This window comes from Nycticebus coucang, chromosome X, assembly GCF_027406575.1.
Source record: "Nycticebus coucang isolate mNycCou1 chromosome X, mNycCou1.pri, whole genome shotgun sequence".
In the NCBI taxonomy this organism is placed as follows: Eukaryota; Metazoa; Chordata; class Mammalia; order Primates; family Lorisidae; genus Nycticebus; species Nycticebus coucang.
The window spans coordinates 95,786,308-95,813,640 of NC_069804.1; the positions used below are offsets into that span (position 1 = coordinate 95,786,308).

General features: G+C 34.8%; 1 protein-coding gene across 1 annotated transcript in view; it reads right to left on the reverse strand.

Moving 5' to 3' along the window:
* Window positions 1–27,333, reverse strand: part of RPS6KA6 (ribosomal protein S6 kinase A6) — a 189,577-nt gene that overhangs the window by 88,244 nt on the left and 74,000 nt on the right. The window contains 3 exon segments of the mRNA XM_053579038.1: window positions 1,220–1,299; window positions 2,966–3,034; window positions 3,715–3,796. Of these exon segments, the coding sequence (XP_053435013.1) occupies window positions 1,220–1,299; window positions 2,966–3,034; window positions 3,715–3,796 (231 nt within the window).

The window sequence follows — 27,333 nt, forward strand, 5'->3', positions numbered from 1 at the left end:
TAATCTGTACAAAAAACAGTATGCAAACAAAACGTGTACTCTATAATATTCTGACGTTTAGATAAATTAAAAAAGAAAAATAATCCAATAAAGTGTGATTTAAACTGGCATTTTACCAAGAAGATAGATGGCAAATAAATGCATGAGAAGATGCTTTCAACATCATTAGTCATTATTATGATATAATTTAAAACCACAATCAGTTGCACACTTAGCAGTTATCCAAAATTTTAAAAAAGAATGACTACCCTAAGTGTTGGAAAGAATGTGAAGTAACTGAAACTCTCATATGCTGTTGGTGGGAATATAAAAATCATATAACCACTTAGGAAAACAGTTTTGTAGTGTTTTTAAAAGCTAAGTCATACACAGACCATGACCCAGTAATTATACTCCTAGGTATTACCCATGAGAAATTAAAACATATATGTTCATACAATCACTGGTACATGAATGCCTATAGCACCTTTGTTGTTAATAACCAAAAACTGTAACAATACAAACATGGATAAACAAATAATGATGTATCTATATAATTAGTAATACTACCCACTAGTAGAAATGAATGAACTATTGTGACATACAACAACATGGGTCAATCTCAAAATAATTATGCTGACTTAAATGATCTAGACAAAATGAGACTATATATTATGTGATTCCATTTATATAAACTCCTAGAAAATGCAAACCAAGTAGTGACAGAAAGTAGATTGAATCAGTTAATGCAAGAGGGAGCTAGTGGAAAGGGACATAGGAAAACTTTGAGAGATGATGGTTATACTAATTATTTTTATTGAAATGATAGTTTCACAGACATACAAATGTCAAAATATATCAAATTATAAACTTTAATATATGCAGTTTACTGTATGTCAATTATACCTCTATAAAGCTATTTTTAAATGAATAAATTAAACATTACTCTTAGAGAGATTTACATAACTTGAGTAGCCAAAGTCCTAGGTTTGCCCCTATATACTTCATCCAATTATTCACATCATTCTTGTGCCTAAGAGAATTATGAGCTCACATACTGAGATGATCTATATGACAAACAGACAGAAAATTTTATTAACTCCCATATTACTAAATACATGTAATACACAATGAAAAGAAAGGGTAATAATTACCACATAAAATTTTGGTAAGAAAAGAACAAAATTATTTTCCTTAGTTTTGATTCAATAAAGTATAGTAAAAATTTACAGATACTCACCTCTTTGGATAATCTTGTGAAGACATCTCCTCCCCTGAGAAAATCCAATATTAAATATAGCTTCCCTTCTGTCTGAAAGGCTAATTAGAAATGAGAATGTAGTAACAGAATAATCTTAAAGACTTAAAAAAGCTTAGCATATTTTTTAAATTAATATGCTTTTTTAGAATTTTACCACTACACCCTACAAAGCAGTTAAATATGTACTCACATGGTCCATTATTAGATAACATCTCAAAATTAAATACAGTGTTTAATTCAGCATTGAAATAGCTATAATCCCCTTCTCAGAACATAATCAACCCTGCATGTGGCTTTATACAGAACCATTATCCTTATTTATGAGGCGCGTTCTATTGCAGTTGCTTAAACTTTGCTCCCAATCACCCATAGAAAATCTACTAATCCTATAAAGCACAACAAAAAAGCTATGTCTTCCAATAAGCTTTCTAGAATTTTTCCCTTTTTCACATTTCTCTCCAGTACCAATACCCTCTTCCACATCAGAAGTGCCCGTTACTACTTTTGAAATCTCATATTATATTTATAGCTCCCTTATGGTATTTATCAATTTTGATGTGTACCATCAATTTATATAGGCTCTGCACTCATGGCTCAGTGGTTAGGGCGCCGACTACACACACTGGGGCTGGTGGGTTCAAAAATGGCCTGGGCCTGCTAGACAACAATGACAAGTACAACAAAAAATAGTGAGGCATTGTGGTGGGCACCTGTATTCCCAGCTACTTGAAAGGCTGAGGAAAGAGAATAGCTTAAGCCCAAGAACTTAAGCTTAAGCTTAAGGTTGCTGTGAGCTGTGATGTTATGGCACTCTAGCAAGGGTGATATAGTGAGACTCTGTCTCATAAACAAACAAACAAACAAACAAAAACAAACAAACAAACAAAACTATATATTTGTCTGTTTTCCACATAGATTATAAATTTCATGAGGTCAGAAATTGTTTCACTTCCTTAGTCCACTAAAGAAGATTCAAAGAGGTCTTCAGATACTACTACTTTTATTACATTTGTATAACAGGGAGTGAAAAACTAATGGGTAGGAATTTCCTATGGAGTTTTAACAGAGATAATTTGGCACATATTTTAATGCATTATTTGTTATAATTACACTAAGAATAAAATCAATAGCCACTTTAAATATAGAAAATTAAAAGTGACACAGTAGCCCGTATCAGTGATATAAAGATAAAAAGCTTTTATTCCTCAGAGAAGCCATACTCCATAATCTCATCCATATATTCAATTAGCAATGGAGCCATGATTCAAATGCAGAAATGTCTCACTCCAAACATCATGTTCTTTCTATTGTATCTACTGCTTGTTACTGCTTTTTTCCCCCCAAGTATATAAAATAACTCAAATAGACTAATACAACTACCTGATCCTCTTGAATAGAACAAGGAAGATTAACATAGCCACTATGAACAAATACCTGAATGTTTTACATAAATTTCCACAATAGTATATAGCCTAGGATCACTTGGGGTAGCTAGTATAGAACTAGGATAAAACATGTAAGTGGAAGATACTATCTTGTTACTTATGTTAACTAAATTAAAAAAATGAAGGAAATACAACTAAAAGCTAGATATTGATACTTATTTCAGATAAACATTTTATATAATTGAATATATTAAACAAGTTAATAGTATTTTCTGCTGTAGCACTGTCTGAAAGGAAATCTCAATTCTCTAATTACATAAATAAAAGAAAGATTACATACCATAGTGTAATTTGACAATAAATGGATGATTTACTTCCACTAGTATATCCCTTTCCATTTTTGTCCGAACTGTCTCGAACTAAAAATCACATAATGGTAGAATATGTATTACTCCTTAATTTCAGAAAATATCCCTTCACAAATTTACCAAAGGAAAATATAAAACTATAAACTATAATTTAATAAATGTTTAAATTTATAATGTATATATTCCTAGATAATAATGACCATAATCTCAAAAAGCCAACAAATTAAGTTTATGCTTAGAGGTGGTTTTAAGTGTCATAAATAGGTATTTGGCTAATATTCATTTATTATGTATTTGTCTTTAATTTTTCAAATATGTTTAGCAATTAACACTGAGTGTAGTGGTATTTTTATAACAGCCTAGAACTCTATGTACATAAGTGTATGCAGTGGGTTGTGCTTTCTCAACATACAATTTTGACATAGAACAGGAAAAGAACAAGAATCTTAAAATAAAGAAAATATCTTAATAAAATTAATGAGTTTACCTTAAATTAAATGAAATATGTCACTTTCTCTAGCATCAAATTTTTAATATGGTATACTCTCAGTAAATTAAGGCATATGCCAGTATCTAACCTAGAAACATCTTTATTAGTTATAAAACTGTAACAAATACTAATGATAAACTACATTGACTCACCTCATACAGGCAATATATGGCATATTACTTAAAATGAGCTTTTCCAAATTCTATTTTAATCAAATTTCTAATTTTCTACCTTTTAAGGATGCTTTTTTTAACACCTTCATTGCATAGAGCTGCCCAGCATCAGGACCAGTCTTCTTTCTAACAAGAAAAACCTGATAGAGAAATAAAAAATAAAGTAAAATTTATAGTTCAAGCTATTGTTGTTCTATACATACATACCAGAACCACCTATACCCTTGTACTTTCCCTAAGTGAACATTTATTTTCCATATATAAATTATACCTTCACTTAATTTTTTTTATCAATATACACCTTCCCCTAAAAATTATGCTACAACTCATATTCTTAACGTTTTCTCATTTCCTTCATTTAGTAAACCATACTATACATATATACTACTATATAAACAAACATTTTAAAAATAAGTAACATGGTCCTAGACTTTAACAATTTTGTAAAATAAAAGGTAAATAGCATAAAAGAGACTATTTTAAACTACAGGCCTCCCTTTAAGACTCAAATCCATTTTTGTTACCTTAATACAGACCAAATAACCAATATGACTATGAATTTGATAACTTCATTTCTATTCTTTATTGAAGTATTTTAGAAGTTATCAAGTATTTTATTTCCTAATAAGAAATCAAGGGCAATGTTTCTCTCTCTACCAGATAAAAAGGATCAAATGCCAAATTATCACAATAAAAAATGAAAATAAACTCTAAAGTTATCAAGTAAGATTAATCTCACTTTTTTCAAACTAGGATCATGATTAGCTAAAATATAAGTTTTTATAAAGCTTCAATTATGAATACAAGTATTACTATAGTTTCATAAGAATTATTCATGAGAAAAGGGATGTTTCATGTTTTTTTTTCATGTTTTAAATTAGCAAGTAATACATGTTCTCTGCTTGAACCTGCCACCCCTGTCCTAATAAGTTCCAATCAAGTGTTGCTTTAAAAAAGTCTTGCTTAAAGTAAAAATGTAACTATATAACTAAGTTAATCACATAAAATTGCAGATGGAACAGCTGTTAAGTACCATTTATGTCATACTGCCTGTTTTCTAAGGTATAGCTCAAAACATTGTATTTCACATACTCTAAGTGATAATTATATATCAGCAAACTGGAGGGGTAGATTAATTCAAAATATATGACATGGTATTTTGTAGCAATTAAAAGATTCACCTAATAAAAGACCAAGGAATCACCTACCTATATTCTTATACTTCATGGGATCTCTGCCTTCTTCCATCCTGAAAGTAAATCTTCAGATCAGACCTAAACTAACAGGCCATTTCAGACATAGAGTTTTCAAATTTATTCAGGGAAGTCCTTCTCACAATTTGTGTAGAAGAATAGCCTTTTTTCCCTGTCTTCAAATCCAGTATAGATCATACTTTGTAAAATATAATCAAAATGAATTGTGCAGAAAATTGAAATTAAAAAGTTATATAAAATACAATCCCTTTTTAAAATAATAAATTTCACAGACATAAAATTTCTCTTTCAAGTTTCTAAATGCTTGCTTTTTAGTGTTTGAACATTTCTTATAGTGAATCAGGAACAGTTTATTCCACACTTAAAGTAGACTAACCAAGAGAGTGTACATAATAGCAAATGGTTGTTTTCACTATGTAAAACTCTTTGGAGAAAAGAAAAGCTTAGGGGTTGAACTAAATCATCATCTTGCAGATCACTACAAATTTTGCTTTCCTGAAAGGGCTAACATTGAAACTATTACCATATGTCACTTCTTGTCTCATATCTAGTTTGAATTCTAAGATTTCCCCAAACAATATACTAGAAACACAAGAAAATGTGGGTATTACCACAGAAGATTTCAATAGGTTTACTCCCTGAAGTTATTTTTACTGGATTTTAACTTGGAAAGGAAGTTCCTATAAGTCCATGATTTTTCATTAATCAAAATAATATATATTTGAACAAAAGATGTCATATTTAAATATATACAGAATCTACCCTCAATGTCATTTATAATGGAAACACTAGAAAATAAATTTAATAGCTTAGAAATTAACAGTGCAAAATCAGGCTTTGCAATCACGGGAGTATATCATACAAACTGGGTTAGACAGAACATAAGAACAATCAAGATTATCACAATTTCCTAAATGTCATTTAATGACTATTGATTAAGTTATAGAAGCTACAACTCCAGATGCATATTTACTAAAATGTTATTTTTTTCAAGTTTTCAGTTGTCCAAAGGACAGACTTGTATGTATGTTTGTATAGCTGATTTAAGAGACAATATTTACATCACAAGAATTGAGAACCAAGAATCCAATATACTCAATTCTAACATATATGCAGTATATTAATACAAGATGGGGGCAGGGGAATGAAGGAGCAGGGATTGGGGAGGACAGTGGGGAATGGGGGGTTATGGTGTATAGCACACCTCTTGGAGGCAGGACACAATTATAAGAGGGACTTTACTTAACAAATACGATTAGTGTAACCTAATTCTTTGCACCCTTGATTAATCCCAAACAATAAAATAACAATAATAATAATAATAAGGCAGTCTTTAACTACTTTGTAAAGGAGTAGATTAAATTAATTGCTACAATGCAGACACACACACACACACACACACCCCTAAGCAAATGACATTAAACCTAAGCACCAGGTTCAAAGTTTCTACTCAATTTTACTTACAAGGTCAAATAAATACAGATAAACCATTTCCTTTTTCCTACTCAAAATCATATAATCAGTTGATAACAACAAATGAGATAAACCATTTTATGAGTCATGACTTCAGCACAAGTAGGAGAACTATCTTGATCAGTCATTTCCAGAAAAGTACTTCTCAATCTTTTTGGTCTCAGGAATCCTCCATCATATTAATAAAATTATAGAAGACTATAAGGAGCTTTTGTATATTTGGGCTGTGTCTATTTACATTTACCACATTAGAAATTAGGATAGAAAAAATAAATATGCACTAATTTTTTAAAAAACTGCTACATGTGAACATAAATTTTATAAAGATAACTGTATTTTCCAAAATGAAATAAATTAATAAAATTATACTGATTTACATTAATGCAATATAAATTGCATTAATGCAAATAAATTAACAAAATTAATAAATTAATAAAATTAATGCAAATAAATTAATAAAATTATACTGATTTACATTAATGAAAATGTAAATACATGCAATACCCATGTATCTGCCTTACCAGAAGGCACATGGATTTTCATATCTGCTTCTACATTCAATCATTTGCATATAAAATATTTTGCTAGAAGTACAGTTAGAAAATTAGGCCTTGCAAGGTATGATTTTGAAAAAGCAGGGTAATAGCTTTTTCATGTAATTGTAGATATACTTCTTTAATACAAAAGAAGAACCTGAAAAATAACAGCTTCTTAAAAATTTATTGCAATAGAAAATCTGAAACACTATCAATTAACTGGCCATATTCTGTCACAAACATTTCCACTGGTCTACTTTGCATTTTGAATGGATTTTCGTAACTGTGTCTGATTTGTTAATATCATGTCTTGGTCAACTCAAAAATATTGATTCGCTTAGTCATACATATCTTCCAAATGGTAACACAGCAATCTCATTAATAAAGTCTTCAATGTACAGGCATACCTTGGATATATATGAATTGGGTTCCAGATCACTGCAAAAAAAAAAAAAAAGTGAATATGGCAAGAAAGCAAGTCACTCCGATTTTTTTGTCTCCTACTACATACAGAGTGTCCATAAAGTTCATGTGCAATTTACTATGTTAAAATATTTTCAATTGTACACAAACTTTATGCCCACCCTGTATAAGGTTACATTTCTACTATCCTATAGTCTATTGAGAGAGCAATACTGCTATGTTTAAAAAACAATGTACAGGAGTGAGGGCAATATGTCTGACTGGAGCCAGCTTTAGAGAGTGTCTCCTGTCTAGAGGGAGAGATAATGGACAGAATAAACTCAATGAAGCTGAAGGTTGGGAGCTGAGTTAAGAAAGAAGATTTATGAGTGCACATCATCCTTGCTGAGGCAAGCTGCAACTCCAAGGAAACAAACTCCAGATACAAAACTCACCACTAAGAGGACCAGAGAAACCTCCCACAAGAGAGTGGCTCACTGTATGCTCTCTACAAGTGAGCAGTGTTCAGAAGACCTCTTATTTTATCCCATGGGAGAGAGCCACTAAATATCGGGGCTCCTTCTCCAAAGATGTCCCACCTGTGAGCCTATGCATTCTCTCGCCCAGCATAAAATTGAACAAATATTCTTCCCCAAATTCTGAACTTGCAGTCCATGTTTCCCCCCTCACCTGGTGGTCAGAAAGCCCACAGTGTTTGGCAATCCCTTGAGAGGTCTGGACAATGCATGGCCTGTGGCACAACTGCACTGTAACAGTGACTTGAGTGGAAGTTGGGAGATGTGGGGAGAGAGCGTCAACTGGGAGAGTGAGAAGCATGGTGATGCAACAGGACGCAGCAGTGGCGGGGCTCTTGCTGTGGGTCAGATTTTGGAGAAATACTTCCAGATTCTGTAGACTACCTGAGGGAACTGGGCTGCAACTCCTTGTGTCTGCCAAAGGAAGAGTGAGGCGAGGGCAGACTCTGTGAGAGAGAAATATGTGTGGTGACAGTACCCACCAGTGGACAGAGGTGCTCACACCTGGGGACAAACTCTGGTGGAACACTTCCCAGACTCTGTTGACCACCAGATGGAGATCGGCTTCAGCCCCTTGAGTTTGCCAGCCAGTGGCAGAGTGCAGCGGGGGAAGAGGCATTGACTCACCTTTGACACTGGCAGTCGTATAACCCTGGTGCCTTTGCTTGCTGGAGGTAGCAGGACCATAACCCCCCAGGGTTACCAGTAAAGGGGCATGGCTGTGCTGTATGGTGGGCAAAGAGGCACTGAAACCCCTGAACTGACTCTTTGGTGAGCCTTCCTGACTCCATTGAGCACTGGAGAAATCCACACTCCAGCCTCTTAGATTTTCCGAACAGAGTTGCTGGTGGATTGCTGCTGTTAGGATGCTGGAGACCTTTTGAACTATCCCAGTTGATCAGTGATTGCACTGCAAGGGACAATTGGATTGGAACTCTTTTCCTGAGCTGGTTACAAGGGGACCCTCCAAGGTAGAGCAATGGTTGGGTTGTAGTGAGAGGGGCTGACTCTCCTCATCCAGTTGTCGCTGGTGGGGGGAGTGTCTCAGTTGCTTCTATCTCTCCCCAGCTGAGATTTCAGTCTAAATCCAGGACTCATTAGGATTGGATAGACGCTGGCTGAATACAAGACAGAGCCAGCTAGCCTTATCACACCAATAAGGTCCTCAGAGTCTCTGGCTGAAAGTCTGAAAGTGACCTTTTTTAAAACTATAGGGTAAAAGCCACAATAACCAGTCCCAGCTCTTTGGTAAAGGACTGGTTAAATACAATTCCTGGAGCCTTGATCTAATCTAACCCTACCAGTTTTACTAGCCAAAGTGTGGAAAACAATCATGGTGTGGAAACAGTGGCAAAAATATGGCAACTTTAATAATCAGAATAGATTAACACCCCCATGGAATGAAAAGTCGATAGGTCAGAAGATTCCATTTATAAACAAAATGGCTGAAATGTCAGAAACAGAATTCAGAATATGGATGGCAAATAAAATGAATAGAATGGAGGGAAAGAAGGAAATATAAATCCAAAGAATTGTGTAAAAGTTGTCTCAAGAGATCAATGAATTCAAAGACAACTCACCAAGGATACAGACATAATGAGAAAAGAGACAGCAGAGCTCAAGGAAATGAAAAAGCCATTCGAGGAGCTCTTAAATACAGTAGAATACCTCAATAATAGAGTTGAGCAGGAAGAAGAAAGGATCACAGAAATCAAAGACAAAATTTTGAACAATGCCAAGCAGTCTAAGAGGCAGAAAAGTGAGGGGAAAAAAAAAAAAAGAATATTCACTAAGGGAGTTGTGGGATCACTCAAAAAGATCAAACATCCAACATATAATAATTCCTGAAGAAGAGGATTGTCTCAATGGCACATAAGCTTGACTCCAAGATATTTAGGAGAATTTCCAAAGCATTGCAAGATATATCAAATTCAGATATGTGACAGTTTCAAAACCCCACCAAGTCTCAAATCCAAATAAAGCATGTCCTAGACACATTGTAATTAATTTTGCCAAAGTTAATAGGAAGGAGAAAATTCTGTAAGCAGCTAGACATAAGAAAAGTATTACCTACAGTAGGAGGAATATTAGAATGACTGCAGATCTCTCAGCCAAAACCTTTGAAGCCAGAATTTGTTGGTCATTGACCTTCAATCTCCTAAAACAAAACAACTTTCAGCCCAGGATCCTGTACCCAGCTAAACTGAATTTCATTTGTGATCAAGAAATCAAATACTTTACTGACTTACGCATGTTGAAGAAATGTGCCATAACTAAAGCAGCTCTCCAGGATATTCTCAGACCCATCCTCCTTAATGATTAACACAATGGTCTACCATCAAAGTACACTGAACCAGAAAGTTTTGAACAAACCCTAACTGCCACAATGGTAAAAGGATTAATAATATCCACAGGACATTTGAAAAACATGACACCCAAAACACTACCAAGCTTATCACTTTTCTCAATTAATGTGAATCACTTAAACTGTTTTCTAAAGAGGCACAGGTTGACTGCATACAAAAACTCAGGCCAGATATCTGTTGAATACACGAGTCTCATCTTACTTTAAAAGATACAAAAGGACTCAGGGTGAAGGCATGGCCATCTACAATACAGGTAAATAGAAATCAGAACAAAGCAGGGTTGCAATTTTATTTGCAGATATAATTGGTTTTAAACCAACACATGTAAGGAAATATAAGTATGGACACTACATATTTGTCAAGGAAAACACTGAACATGAAGACATATCAATAATTAACATTTATGCACCCTATCAGAATGCTCCTCAATTTATACAGCAAACCCTAAGAAAGATGAACGATTTGATATCTCCTGCACTATAATAGTTGGAGGTTTTAGCACCCCTTTGGCAGTTCTGGATATCTCCTCCAAGAAGAAACTAAACAAAGAAATAATGGACTTAAACATCATCCTATAATAAATGGACTTAACAGATATCTACAAAACATTTCATCCTAGCAAAACTGTATATACATTTTTCTCATCAGCTTATGTATCATCCTCAAAAATTGATCATAACTTAGGACAAAAGTCCCAGCAAATTTAAAAGAATATAAATTATTCCTTGTATCTTCTCAGACCATCACGGAATAACAGATAAACACAAGAGCAACAGTATTCTTCATACTCAACAAAGCCATGGAAACTAAATAATGTTATGGTGAATGACAGCCAGGAAAAAATGAGATTAAGAAAGAAATCACCAAATTTTTGGAAGAAAATGATAATTAAAACACAAAACCTATGGAACACTGCAAAGGCAGTCCTAAGAGGGAAATTTATAAAGTTGGATGCCTTCACAATTAAAGCAGAAAGAGAGAAAGGCAACAACTTAATGGGTCATCTCAAACAGCTAAAAAAGGAAGAACAATCCAACCTCAAACCCAGAAGAAGAAAAAAAATAACCAAAATTAGAGCAGAATTAAGTGAAATTAAAAATAAAAGAATTGGGCAACACCAGTGGCTGGTCCCATATACTGAGGGTGGCAGGTTCAAACCCAGGCCCAGAAAAACTGCAATAAAAAAAAAAAAATCTGGGCCTTGTGGTGGGCGCCTGTAGTCCCAGATACTTGGGAGGCTGAGGCAAGAGAATCGCCTAAGCCCAAGAGCTGGAGGTTGCTGTGAGCTGTGATGCCATGGCCCTCTACCGAGGGTGACAAAGTGAGACTCTGTCTCTTAAAACCAAAGAAAGAATCATTAAGAAGATCAATGAAACCCAAAGTTAGTTTTTTGAAAAGATTAACAAAATTTATGAACATTTGGATAACCCAACCTGAAACAGAAAAGTAAAATTTCTAATATTGTCAATCAGAAACAATAAAAGAGAAATAACAACAGACACCTCAGAAATTCAAAACTTCCTCAATGATTACTACAAATAACTCTATTCTAAGAAATATAAAAATGTGAAAGAAATGGACCAAGACCTGGAAGCATGCCACCTTTCTAGACTCAGACAGAATGAATTAGAAATTTTGAATAGACCTATATCAAGCACTGAAATAGCATCAACTGTATAAAATCTACCAAAAAATAAAAGTCTGGGATCATATGGTTTCACATCAGAATTCTACCAAACCTTTAAAGAAGAACTAATACCTATATTACATAACATTTTCCAAAACATAGAAAAGGAAGGAATACCTCCCAACACATTCTACAAAGCAAATATCATACTTATCCCCAAACCAGAAGGGCCCCAATAAAGAAAGAAAACTATAGATTAATATCATTAATGAATATTGTTGGAAAAATATTTAATAATATCTTAGCAAACAGAATGCAACAACACATCAAAAAATTATACACCATGATCTAGTTGGTTTTATCCCAGGGTTACAAGGCTGCTACAATATATGTAAATCTATAAACACAAAACATCACATAAATAACATAAAAAACAAAGATCATTAAATAGAGAATCTTTTCCCCATTGAATGTTTTTAATTGGCTTGTCAAAGATTAAATAACGATAATTAGCTGGATTCATCTCTTGGTTCTCTATTCTGTTCCAGACATCTACTTCTCTGTTTTTGTGCCAGTACCATGTAAATGTGGAATGTAAAGGTCTTAGCAAAATAACTAAAAAAATGCCAGGAAAACTATGTTAACTAGTGTGATGAAAATATGTCAAACGGTCTATGAACCAAGTGTATGGTGCCCTATGATCATACTAATGTACACAGCTATGATTTAATAAAAAAAATAAAAATAAATACATGAAAAATTTAAAATAAAACACACAAGTTGTTTGGGAAAAAAAGATCATATGACTCTCTCAATTTATGCAGAAAAAGCTTTTGATAATATCTAGCATCCTTTCATGATCAGAACACTTAAGAAAACAGGCTTAGATGGGTTATTTCTTAAACTGGTAGAGGCCATCTACATCAAACCCACAGCCAATACCATATTAAATGGAGCATATAATTGAAGACATGTCCACTCAAATCTGGAAGTATACAAGAATGCCCGTTGTCTCCACTAGTATTCAACATAGCAATGGAAGTTTTAAACATTACAGTCAGGCAAGAGAAGGCAATCAAGGGTGTCCAAATGGGGTCAGAGGAGATAAAACTGTCACTCTTCACAGATGATATGATCTTATCCCTGGAAAACCCCAGGGATTCAACTATAAAATTCTTCGAAGTGATCAAACAAAACAGCAGAGTCTCAGGGCAGAAAATCAATATGTACAAATAAGTAGCTTTTGTATATACTAACAGTAGTGAAGCTGAAAATATAGTCAAGGACTCTATTCCTTTTACAGTAGTGCCAAAGATGAAATGTCTGGGAATTTACCTAACAAAGGATGTGAAAGATCTCTATAAAGAGAATTATGAATCTCTGAGAAAAGAAATAACTGAACATGTTAACAAATGGAAAAAAGACCATGCTCATGGATGAGGAGAATAAACATTGGTGAAATGTCCATATTAACTAAAGCAATGTACAGATTTAGTGCAATCCCTATTAAAGCAACATTGTCATACTTCAAAGATCTTCATTTTATATGGAATAAAAAAAAAAAACTTGAAAAGGGCGGTGCCTGTGGCTCAAAGGAATAGGGCTGGCCCCATACACCAGAGGTGGTGGGTTCAAACCCAGCCCTGGCCAAAAACTGCAAAAATAAAAAAAAATAAAATAAAAAACTTTAATAGCCAACACATTATTCAGAAATAAAAACAAATCAAGTTATCACATTATCGGACTTCAGGATACACCATAAATCAATAGTGATGAAAACAGCAAGGTACTGGCACAAAAATAGAGAGGTACATATATGAAACAGAATAGAGATCTGAAAGATGATCCCAGCCACATATTATCATTTGATCTTTGATAAGCCTAACAAAAGCATTCAGTGGGGGAAATAGTCCCTATTTAATAAATAGTGCTGGGTGAACTGGCTGGTGACCTGTAGAAGACTGATACTGGATCCTCACCTTTTACCCTAAGAAAAATTGATTCTCACTGGATAAAAGATTTAAACTTCAGTCATGAAACTATAAAAATACTAGATGAAAGTGCAGGGAAAACAGTTGAGGAAATTGGCCTGGGTTGATATTTTATGAGGAGCACTCCCCTGGAAACTGAAGCAACACCAAAAATATATTACTGGGATCTGATCAAGCTAAAAAGTTTCTGTACAGCCAAGATCATAATAAGTAAAGCAAACACACAGCCTTCAGAAGGGGAGAAGACATTTGCAGGTTATGTTTCTGACAAGGTCTGATAAACAGAATCCAAAGGGAAGTCAAACTAATCAATAAGAAATGAACAAAGAACCCCATTTCTTTGTGGGCAAGACTTGAACAGAAGCTTTTCTGGAGAAGACAGGAGTATGGCATACAAACAGATGAAAAAATACTCATCATCTTTTATCATCAGAGAAATGCAAATCAAAACCACTTTGAGATATCATCTAACTCCAATAAAGATTAGGCCACATCACAAAATCCCAAAATTACAGATGTTGGCAAGGATGTGGAGAGAAGGGAACACTTCTACACTGCTGGTGGGAATGCAAGCTAATACAGCCTTTTTGGAAAGAAGTTTGGAGAATACTCAAGGTACTGAAAGTAGACCTACCATTCGATCCTGTAATTCCTATACCATTTATATACTCAGATGATTAAAAATCATTTTACAACAAAGACATTTGGATCAGAATATTTATTGCAGACAAATTCATAATTGCTAAGTCATGAAAACAGCCCAAGTGTCCATTGCCTCATGAATGTATTAACAGATTGTGGTATACTCATACCATGGAATACTATGCAGCCCTAAAAAAGATGGATATTTTACAGTTTTTATGTTTATCTGTATTGAGCTGGAAGACATTCTTGTTAGTATAGTATCTCAAGAATAGAATAAAAAGTATCCAACGTATTCATAATCAATAGTATTATGAAACCAATATATTATCACATACACACTCATGCGAATGATAAAACACAACTACAGTCCAAAAGGAAGGAGGGTATTTGGTGGGATCTCATCTAATGTACACAATGCAATGTTACATTTCAAAACTATTAAGACTAGAGTATAAGTGTCTTACCACAACAAATAAGTGAGGTGTTGGTTATGTTAACTAGTTTGATGTAAGCATTCCACATTAAATATCAAATCAGCACATTGTACCCCATAAATTCAGTAATGAACATAGTTGTTATTTAATAGCAAATTAAATAAGAATACAAGTAAAATCAATGTATATGCTATAATTAAAATGTGCTTTATTGCTAAAAAATGCTAATGATTATCTGAGCATCCACTAATTTACCATTTTTTCCTCGTGGAGGGTCTTGCCTTGATGTTGATGGCTGCTGACTGATGAGGATAGTGATTGCTGAAGGCTGAAGTGGATGTAACAATTTTGTAAAATAAGACAATGAAATCTGCTGATTGACTCTTCCTTTCATGAAGTATTTCTCTATCACATACAATACTGTTTGACAGCATTTTACACACAGTATAACTTCATTCAAAATTGCAGGAAATCCTCTCAAAGCCTACCACTGCTTTATCAATTAAATTCATATCGTATTCTAAATTCTTTGTTTTCATTTCTTCATTGTTCACATTATCTTCAGCAGGAATAGGCTTGTTCTCAGGAAAACATATTTTTGCTTATCTATAAGAAGAAATTTCTCATTTGTTCAATTTTTATCATGTGATTGCAGCAATTTAGCCAAACATTAAAGCTACACTTTTAATTCTAGTTCTCTTGCTATTCTACAATTCTACAACTACTTTAACTAAAATTTTGAACACCTCAATGTCATTCACAAGAGTTGGAATCAACTTCCAAATGCCTGTTAATTTTCATACTTTAGTTGTTTTCCCATGAATTACAAATGTTCTAAACTGACATTTAGAATGGAGAATCACTTCCAGAAGGTTTTCAATTTACTTTGTCAAGATCTATCAGAGGTTTTCAATTCAATTCCAACTGTCTATGTTTTTAAACAAGAACATACCTTGGGGGAAAGATTCCCTATTCAATAAATGGTGTTGGGAGAACTGGATGTCTACATGTAAAAGACTGAAACTGGACCCATACCTTTCCCCACTCACAAAAATTGATTCAAGATGGATAAAGGACTTAAATTTAAGGCATGAAACAATAAAAATCCTCCAAGAAAGCATAGGAAAAACACTGGAAGATATTGGCCTGGGGAAAGACTTCATGAAGAAGACTGCCATGGCAATTGCAACAACAACAAAAATAAACAAATGGGACTTCATTAAACTGAAAAGCTTCTGTACAGCTAAGGAGACAATAACCAAAGCAAAGAAACAACCTACACAATGGGAAAGGATATTTGCATATTTTCAATCAGACAAAAGCTTGATAACTAGGATCTTTAGAGAACTCAAATTAATCCACATGAAAAAAGCCAACAATCCCATATATCAATGGGCAAGAGACATGAATAGAACTTTCTCTAAAGATGCAAACGAATGGCTAACAAACACATGAAAAAATGTTCATCATCTCTATATATTAGAGAAATGCAAATCAAAACAACCCTGAGATATCATCTAACCCCAGTGAGAATGGCCCACATCACAAAATCTCAAAACTGCAGATGCTGGCGTGGATGTGGAGAGAAGGGAACACTTTTACACTGCTGGTGGGACTGCAAACTAGTACAACCTTTCTGGAAGAAAGTATGGAGAAACCTCAAAGCACTCAAGCTAGACCTCCCATTTGATCCTGCAATCCCATTACTGGGCATCTACCCAGAAGGAAAAAAATCCTTTTATCATAAGGACACTTGTACTAGACTGCTTATTGCAGCTCAATTTACAATTGCCAAAATGTGGAAACAGCCTAAATGCCCACCAACCCAGGAATGGATTAACAAGCTGTGGTATATGTATACCATGGAATACTATTCAGCCATTAAAAAAATGGAGACTTTACATCCTTCGTATTCACCTGGATGGAAGTGGAAGACATTATTCTTAGTAAAGAATCACAAGAATGGAGAAGCATGAATCCTATGTACTCAATTTTGATATGAGGACAATTAATGACAATTAAGGTTATGGTGGGGGAAAACAGAAAGAGGGATGGAGGGATGGGGGTGGGGCCTTGGTGTGTGTCACACTTTATGGGGGCAAGACATGATTACAAGAGGGACTTTACCTAACAGTTGCAATCAGTGTAACCTGGCTTATTGTACCCTCAATGAATCCCCAACAATAAAAAAAAAAAAGATCTATCAGAGGAATCACTGTTTATGTCATCTATGGCCTTTCAAAATGTATTTCTTAAATAATAAAACTTGAAAGTCAAAATTACTCCTTGATCAATAGGCTACAGAATGGATGTTGTGATAGTGGGCATAAAAACAATATTAATCTCCTTATACATCTATATCAGAGCTCTTGAGTGACTAGGTGTGCTATTACTTAGCAGTAATATTTTGAAAAGAATATTTTTTTTCTGAGCAGTAGGTCTCAACAGTGGATGCAAATATTCAGTAAACCAAGCTATCAACAGATGTGATATCACCCAGGATTTGTTTTCCCACTTATAGAGCACAAGTAGAGTAGATTCAACAAAATTTATGAAAGCCCAATGATTTTCAGACTGGTTACTGAGCATTGGCTCCAACTTAAAGTCACCAGGATCACTAGTCACTGATAAAAGAATCAGCCTGTCCTTTAAAGTTTTGAAGCCAGGCATTGACTTCTCCCCTCTAGCTATTAAAGGCCTACATGGAATTTTCTTCTATTGGAAAAAAATTCCACATTAAGAATCTGTTTGTTATTTAGTGCAGCTACCTCCATAAATTATCATAGATATATCTTCTGGATAGCTAGCTATAATTTCTATATCAAATATTTGCTGCATCATCTTGTATGTTATGGAGATGACCCCTTTCATTAAACCTCATGAACCAAACTCTGCTAGCATGAGACTTTTCTTCTGAAGTTTCCTTACCTCTCTAAGCGTTCAGAGAATTAAAGGGAGTTAGGATCTTGCTCTATATTAGGCTTTAGCTTAAGCCTAGGGAATGTTGTCACTGCTTTGATCTTATAGTCAGACCACTCAAACTTTCTCCACATCAGCAATAAAGCTGTTTTGCTTTCCTATTATTCATATGTTCACTACAGAAGGACTTTTAAATTCTTTCAAAAACTTTTCCTTTGCATTCACAACTTGATTAACTGGCACAAAAGAGGCACACTTTTCAGGCTATCCCAGCTTTTGACATGCATTCTTTACCAAGCTTAATCATTTATAGCTTATATTTCAGATTAATACGAGAGTACATACTATTAGGTTACATTGTTTGCATTTGTAAGGTAAAAATCCAAGATGAAGTTGTGTTTTTCAACCAAGAAGTGTGCCATATAGCCATTATTGTATCCATTCGGTGGAAATTTACCAAACCCTGATTCCCTCTACCTCTTGAATTTAATTGAGTTTTCCTCTCATGTAGGCTTATAGTATAGTTGTTTGTTAATCTACTTGTTTCAACTTAGTATCAAGTACATGGCTGCTTATTTTTCCATTCTTATTGATACGTTATTTAAGAGAATCTTAAGTCCTTCTAGATTGTTAAAAAGATTTAAAATATCAATCCCTTTTTATAGCTGCATAGTATTCCATGGTGTACGTATACCACAGGTTGCTAATCATTGATGGGTGGATGGGCACTTGGATTTTTTCCACGTCTTTGTGATTGTGATTTGAGCTGCAATAAACATGTAGGTGCAAATGTCCTCATGTTAAAATGAATTTTTTTTTTTTTATTTTGAGAAGATGCCTATTAAAGGACCTTCAAATAGAAGGTCTACTTTTAGTTCTTTGAGGAATTGCCATACTTGTTTCCATAAAGGCTATACTGGTTTGCAATCCTACCAATAGTGAATGAGTATTCCTTTCACTCCTCACCCATGCCAGCATCTGCTGCTTTGGAACCTTGTGATGTGGGCCATTCTCAGATTTAGTGTAATCCCCATTAAAATATCAGAGTCAAAAGAAGGAAAATTTAGTTTATTCTGTCCTTCACAATGCATATATATTCACACATAAAATACACATTGATGTTAGAATTTGAAGATTTTGAAAAAACTGTTCTATACTTTATATGAAAAAAAAAAAAAAAACAACACCAAATAGCTAGCACAATTCTACTAAAGAAGAACAAATTCGGAGACATTACAGTAACAGTCTACTGGTTATACTACAGGTCTACTGTGATTAAAACAACATGGTACTAGCATGAAAATAGAAACATAGATCTCTGGAACAGAACAGAGAACTTAGTGGTGAAACTAGCCTCATATCAGCATCTGAACGTTCACATAAAGCACCCAAAATCATACACTGGGTAAAAGAATCCCTATTAATAAATTATGCTGACAGAACTAGTTAGCAACATGTAAAAAACTGAAGCTAGACCCACAACTCTCATCACCTACAAAATTAACTCATTATTGAAAAAATATTTAAATCTAAGACATAAAACTATAGAAGTTGGAAAAACTATGGATCTTATTGGCCTAGGAGAAGAATCTATGAAGAAAACCACATTAGCAATCACAGCAACAACAAAAATAAATTAATGGGACCTGATCAACTAAAAATGTTACTGAACAGCTAAGGACACAATCAACCAAGCCATGAGACAATCTTGAGAATGGGAGAAGATATTGGCATGCTATGAATCTGACAAATTGCTAATAACCAGATTCTACAATGAACTCGAGCAAATCAAGAACAAAGCAAATGACCCTGTTAGAAACTGGGCAACAGACATGGACAGAATTTTTTCTTGTAGCTGTTAAACACATCTCAATCTTTTTTTTTTCATGTAATTTTTTTTATTGTTGAATCATAGCTGTGTACATTAGTGCAATCAAGGGGTACAATGTGCTGGTTTCATATACAATCTGAAATATTTTCATCAAACTGTTCAACGTAGCCTTCATGGCATTTTCTTAGTTATTGTATGTAGACATTCGTATTCTGCCTTCAGTAAGTTCTGCCTGTACCCATTCTAAGATGCACTGTAGGTGTGGCCCCACCCATTATCCTCCCTACACCCTGACCTCCCCACTCCCTTCCCCTTCCTTGGCCCTTTCCTCATAGTCTGTGCTATAGTTGGGTTATAGCCTTCATGTGAAAGTTATAATTTAGCTTCATAGTAGGGCTGAGTACATGGGATACTTTTTTTTCCATTTCTGAGATATTTTGCTAAGAAGAATATGTTCCAGCTCCATCCATGTAAACATGGAAGAGGTAAAGTCTCCATTTTCCTTTAAGGCTGCATAATATTCCATAGTATACATGTACCACAATTTGCTAGTCCATTCGTGGGTCTATGGGCACTCGGGCTTCTTCCATGACTTAGCAATTATGAATTGGGCTGCAATAAACATTCTGGTACAGATGTCTTTGTTATATTGTGATTTTTGGTCTTCTGGGTATAAACCTAGTAAAGGAATTAGAGGATCGAATGGCAGGTCTATTTTTATTTCTCTAAGTATTCTCCAAACATCCTTCCAGAAGGAACGTATTTTGATTTAAAGTGAGAGATGTCAAACTCTTCCTTTGACTTGAATACTTATAGACAACTGTAGAGTTATTAGTTGGACTATTTTCAATATTGCTGTGTCTTAGAAAATAGGACAGCCCTAGGAAAGGGAGAGAGATGTTAGAACAGATGGTTGGTGGAGAAGACAGAACACACATATCATTTGTAAAAAATGTAATTATGCTAAGCATAATAAAGTGAAATGCAATTAAAAAAAGTATACCGTATTAAGAAGATGACAAGGTCAAAGTAGCAAACAAAGATTTTCCAAAATTGTTTTTTGATTGAAAGCTCAAAAGTTGATTATTCGTTTTTAGGTAAATGCCTACCAAACCACTATAATTAAGGAACTATAGTTTGTTAATCATTCTTTTAAAATAGTAATACTGATCCATAAAAAATGGCTAGTTCAGCTGACAATCCAATAAAATCATGTAAGTCCTCTGCCTTCTAATAACCATTCTATTTAGGCATGCAATTAAAGTGCTTTATGTGTATTTCTCATTTTACCATGGAATATTAGAAAGAAGTGTATTCAAGGTTGAGATTTAATAAATTTAATAATTTTTCAAGCCTCATCAAGGACATTCTTAAACTGTGCGAGGCATAAAGGACACAATGATTATTGGTACTGTTTGTTAACTCTCTGTGATTGTCCAAAGGTACCAGTTGTACAAATAATATCACGGAATTATCACGAAGTAGCTTTGACCTGAAGACTCCCTGAAAGGGTCTTGGGGTTCCTCAGGGGTATGCAGACCATGGCCTTGAGACCACTGTTCTAGAGAATAGTTCTTACTATGATTGAAAAGAATGGGGTATAAAACAAGAACAGGCTTATTAAATGAAAAAAAAAATTCTGTAAGGTATAATATAATCAAGGAAGAATAAAAAAAGAGAGAGAAAGAGCTAGTCTAGGATTTTAGAAAGGCATTGTCATACAAAGGAAGCATTTTTTCCCTAGCTCTCCTACCACTCTAGTATCCTAATATAGCATCTAATTGAAACCATCATTTACAGTCTGGAAAAGTATTTATTTCTTCAACACCTGATCTGTTTTCCTTTTATTCAGGTCCTAAGTGTGAACCTTCTCAGCATAAAGTAATCCCTTATCTCTCTGTCCTCTTCCCACAATCAACTACAAAAGTAGCCACTTAGTGAAAAACTACTATACCTAAAACCATATTAATATTGATAGGAAATGTTTCTTTTCAGTCACTTGAATCCAATCATGGGAAATTGTCCAAAAGAGAAATGAGTTGCACCAATACACTTTTCTCTCAATCATTTGACTTTTATATTTTCCTGTAAGAATACTAAATAACTGCAGTGAACTGGAAGATCACACATTTTAAAATATTGATTCAAAAGACCAATTACATGAAATTTTAAGATGTAAGAATATCGTTGTAAACTACCAACTGATCAATTACTTAAAAGCACAAGGGTTCTATATTTTCTTTTTTAAACTTATTTTTTATTAAGTCATATATATATATATACATAGATCATGAGTATATTTATGCCTTTGTGAGATTCAATGTGTTGATTATTTGTACAAATTGGAGTGCTTACATCCTAATTAACATAGCTTTCACCTCATTTACTTAATCACAGTGTTAAAACATTCCTGTTCTATACTTGATAGATTTGACTTGTACCCTTGCAATATGATCCATAGGGTTCTATATTTTCAAAACTTCATTTTTAAGTCCTATTGTTAAAGGCTTTACTAGTGGAAAAGCAAAAATATTATTTTCTTCACAACCTAAGAATGATAAAATGTATACTATGTACAGACATTTGGCATATGATAATATACTCAATCTCAGCCAAAACGCTGAGAAGCAATCATATATGACATATAAGGATGGCTGTCAATTTCAAATGTTTTCATATATTTGTGCTTTAAAATAATTAATGTAAGTTGCTTGATATACATTTAAATCTATAAATTATTGAGTATTATAGTGTTATACTTGGCGTTTTTAGTACAGAATTTTTTTATTATCATCACTTTTTAAAATTTTAGATTGTTATAGAGTATATACTTTTGCTTACATAGTTCGCTTTTGTGTGAATAAAGTCAGCCTCATAGGTGTGTCCTTATTCCAGAAAGTGTGCAATATGCCTGCTGGGTGGAAATATACCTGTTGCTTTTCCCTCCTTCCCCCTTTTGGATTTTCTTCAGTTTTTCTTCCATATGAACTTACAGGTGTTGATGCATTAGTTCTCATTTAATGTTAAGTACCTATGGTGTTTGCTTTCTTCATTGTTGCAGTACTTCTATTAGACTAACCTACAGATTCATCCTGTTTGTTACAAAAGATACTACATAGCCATCATTTTCAATGGCTGAGTAATAATCCATGGAATATAAATACCACATAATATTCATCCACTCATGCATTGATGTGTACTTGAGTTGCTTCCATATCTTTGAGATTACGAATTGCGTTGCTATGAACATTTGAGTGTGTCTTTATGATAAAATGACATTTTTTCCCCTTGGATGAAAACATAGTAGTCAGATTGTAGGATCAAATGGTAGGTATACTTTTAGCTCTTTGAGGAATCTGTATACTATTTCCATAGAGCCTGTACTAGTTTGCAGTCCCACCAACAGTTTACGAGTGTTCTTTCCTAACAACATCCAGGCTAACATCTGTTGATTTGGGATTTTATGGTGTTAGCCATTCTTCCCTGGAGTTAGGTGATATCTTGGTGTGGTTTTGATTTGAACTTCCATTGTATTTAGAGAAAATTAGCAATTTTTCTTGTGCTTGTTAGTCATTAGTCTATTTTCGTAAGAAAAGTTCCTGTTCATGTCTCTTGCTCAATTTTAACAGGACTGATTGACCTTTTCTTGTTAATTTTCTAGATTTATTTGTAGATTCTGGTCATCATCCATTTGTATGTGCAACATTCAAATATCTTCTCCTATTCTGTACATGATCTATTGTTTTGTTGACTGTGTCCTTGGTTGTGAAAAAACCTTTTAATTTGCTCAGGCCCCATTTTTTTTTATTTATTTTTGTTGCTGCTGTGATTACTGATGAAGTCTTCTTCATAAATTCCTACCCTGGACTGGTATCTTTAAGGGTTTTTCCTACACTTTATTCCAGGACTATTAGTTTTGTGTCTTAGGTTTACAACTCTTATTCATCGTGAGTCAATTTTTGTGAGTGGCGTTGGTCCTGTTTCAGTCTTTTACATGTGGCTATGCAATTTTCCCATCACCATTTATTGAACAGAAATTCTTCTCCCCAGTGTATGTTTTTGTTCTCTTTGCCAATGATTGGATGAACATATGAGGACAGTTTCATCTCTAGATGGTCTGTGCTTTTCCAAAGGTCTATGTTTCTATTTTTATGCTAATATCATGCTGTTTTGATCACTATAGATGTCTCATATAGCTGAAGTCTGGTAAAGTGGTGCCTCCAGATTTGTTCTCACTTTGTAGGATTTCATTGACTATTTGGGGGGTCTCCTCTTGTTCAATATTAAATGTAGGACTATTTTTTCCAAGATCTGCATAATATGACATCGGTATTTTAATGAGGATTGTACTGAATTTGTAAATCACTTTGGACAGTACAGACAAACTAACCCCTCCAAAGTACAGTTCTTGGTCATCTGGTGAACTTAGTGATATTCAATAATCAAAAAAGTGTATGTAGCACTTTTTTCTAGAATGAGTTTGCAAACTTAATTGTCAAAACTTGGACAATGACAGCTTTGATGGTCATTCCAAAAAAAAGGTTCTAAAATTGCTTTGAAGGATGGACTAGGCACTGGAGTCAGTGCATAAATTCTCAAGGAGAATACTTCAAAGTTGACCATAGTGATAATCAGCAATGAGATATGTAGCCCTTTTTCTAGAATGAGTTCACAAATATAATTGTCCATCCTCATATGAAAGTGACTAATTTGGGTATATTGATTTTATATCCTGAGATGTTATACTATTCATTTATCAATTCTAGGAGTTGTTTGGTTGAATCCTTGAGATTTCTTGGCATCAGATCATGTCGTCAGCAAAGAGTTTGAACTCTTCTGTCCCCGTTTGGGTACCTAGATATCTTTCTCAGATCTGATAGCCCTGGCTTGGACTTCCCACACTATTTTGAATATTATAGGTGGTAGTGGACATCCTTGTCTGGTTCCAGATCTAAGCAAGGATACTTTCCATTTTTCTCCATTTAATATGATGTGGCTGTGGATTTGTCACATACAACATCTACCAATTTAAGGAATGTCCCATATATACCAATTTTTCAAGTGTGCTTATTTTTAAAAGGGTGCTGAATTTTTTCAGCATCCTTCATGGTATGCTTTTTTCTACATATACTGAGAGGACCATATGGTCTTTATTTTTACTTTTGTTTTGTGGTGAATTATGTTTATAAATCTATGTTTGTTGAACTAGCCTTGGATCCCGGGATGAAGCCTACCTGGTTGTGATAAATTATTTTTTGATGCACATCTGAATGCTATTTGCTAAGATTTTATTGAATACTTTTGCATCTAAATTCATTAATGATAATGGACTGTAGTTTTCTTTTCTTTTCTTTCTTCTTTTTTTTTCTTTTTTTTTTTTTTTGTTTTTTCCTGGCTTTGATATTAGCATGATATTAGCTTTGTAGAGGAGTTGAATTGAGTCTTCCTGGAATTTGATATCTGTGTAATATCTGGATGTCTCAGTTTCTGCTGAAGTTTGGGAAATTTTCAGTGATAATGTCTTCAACTAAAGCTTCCATGCTTTTGGAATTCTCTTCTCCTCTCTCATGGATACCTATAATTCATATGATTTTATGTTTTGCATAGTTCAAAAATCTAAGAAATTGAGCTGCATTTGTTCTCTTCTATGTCTCTAAAAGACTGGATTAGATAAAGAGCCTTGTCTTCAAGTTCTATTATTCTTTTTTCTCCATGGTTGAATCTGTTGCTGAAGCTCATGCTGCATTTTGAAATTTCATAAATGCCTCTTTCAATTTTTCATGTTCTATTATATCTTTACTAATTATTTCCAAATCCTTGGTGATTTTTGTCTTTAATTTTGTTAATTTATGGAGACACTTTTTGGACTTCTTTTCGTTGGTTTTTCAACTTTCTATTTAATTCCATTTATCTCATTTGCCATTCATATTCTGAATTCCTATTCTATCATGTCAACAATTTCTTTCTGGATGGAACATTCTGCTGAAGCTCCATTGTGATCCCTTGGCAGAGTTGTGATGTTATGAGTTTCATGCTGCCATGATTCTCCTGCTGGTTCCTCCTCATGTCTGTTCTCTTCCTTTTATCTCTTAACCTAAAGGGTTAAGATTCCCCAGATCTTAGCTGTAGTTGTTTTGTTGGGTTCAAGTAGGGATAGATCACTAGATGGCACTCGAGTACCCAAAGTAAAACCTGCTGCTGAGTAGGTGTTTTCTTCCTTCAGCTTAGTTATTTTCAGGGTTCAGCCATGTTAGGTCTAAGTTTGGGGTGGAGCTTCTGGCTCCCCTCACCTAGTGGAAGGTCTGGTGGGGTCTTGTGGAACAGGCAAATCACTAGAGATTTGGACATGGTGCCATGGGCATGAGGGGATACTGGATGCTCTAATCGATGCACTGAATTCCAAGAGAGGGAGCCTCGGGCATTGGCCTGGGATGAGGACCCAAGCAGGACTGAGAATCTAGAAGAAGGTCCATGGTGGGGCTAGGGGGCTATTCCAATCTGTTTGACAAAACTAGGGGACCTGATGTCATCCATAGCTCAGTGGGAAGGGTGCTGGCCACATACACCCAGGTTGGTGGGTTTGAATCTGGCCAGGGCCAGCTAAACAGCAAGGACAATTCAACAAAAAATAGCCAGGCATTGTTGGTGGGCACCTGTAGTTGCAGCTACTTGGGAGGCTGAGACAAGAGAATTGCTTAAGCCCAATGATTTGAGGTTGCTGTGAACTGTGACACCACAGCACTCTACTGAGGGCAACATAGTGAGACTGTCTGAAAAAATAAAAGTAAACAACTAGGGGACAAATTGGGAGACCACTACACAATCCTGGAGGGCAGCACCCTAGCCTACTACATAGCTGGCTGAACTTATTGCTCTTTAGGGACCCTGCAAAGCTGTGTCAAATGGGGCTGATGTGGACACCAGCAGCCCCAGACTTTTGTTGTTCTCTGTACTCCTCCTGTGTCTTTCCTAAACATTAGGCAGCCTGATGTTTCCCTGTAGTTATGAGAATTATGGGTGGTAATCCTCTGGTGGGGCCGCACCCCTGCCAATTCCTATACCCAGATCTTCCTGTACTTCCCCAGGGAAGTGCTTGGTTACAGGTCCAAGGCTATGCCTTAGAGAAGCCAGGAGACAACCTTCTACCTCCCCAACATGTCTCAGGTTCTTGTGGTGCACCTGACAGTTTGGGGTGGCTAGAGGTGGTTCCAGTAGCTGTCCTTTCCCTCTGTGGCCTTTGTCTAGTGGGTTAGCTCTGAACGGAATTCAGATTAGTCTTAACCAACCTGGTAGGTGGCTGTGGGGGATGGTGCTAGCCACATGGCAGCTTAGATCAAACAGCAGTCCCCATATAGAATCACTACTTTTATGCTACACAACTCCCAGTCACCTTCTTTCCTTTGTCGTCTTCCTTCTTTTCTCTCCCCAAACCTGTCTCCTATGCTGTCTTCCTGTGCCTTCTTGTGAATTTCAGGTGCAGCTTCCTCCTCTCCCTACTTTTCCAGGAAAAGGCTGTTGAGAGGTTGCTTCTACTTTACCATCTTTTTTTCTTTCTCTTTTTTACTGTCTCAGCAACTTACCCACCATTTCCACTTATGCTTGGTAGAGAATTATATATACATCTTTCATAAATATAATGCAGGCTTCCTCCTATTAAATGGATTTAAAACTATTTAATTTACAAGGCTTTAGATGGACTAAAA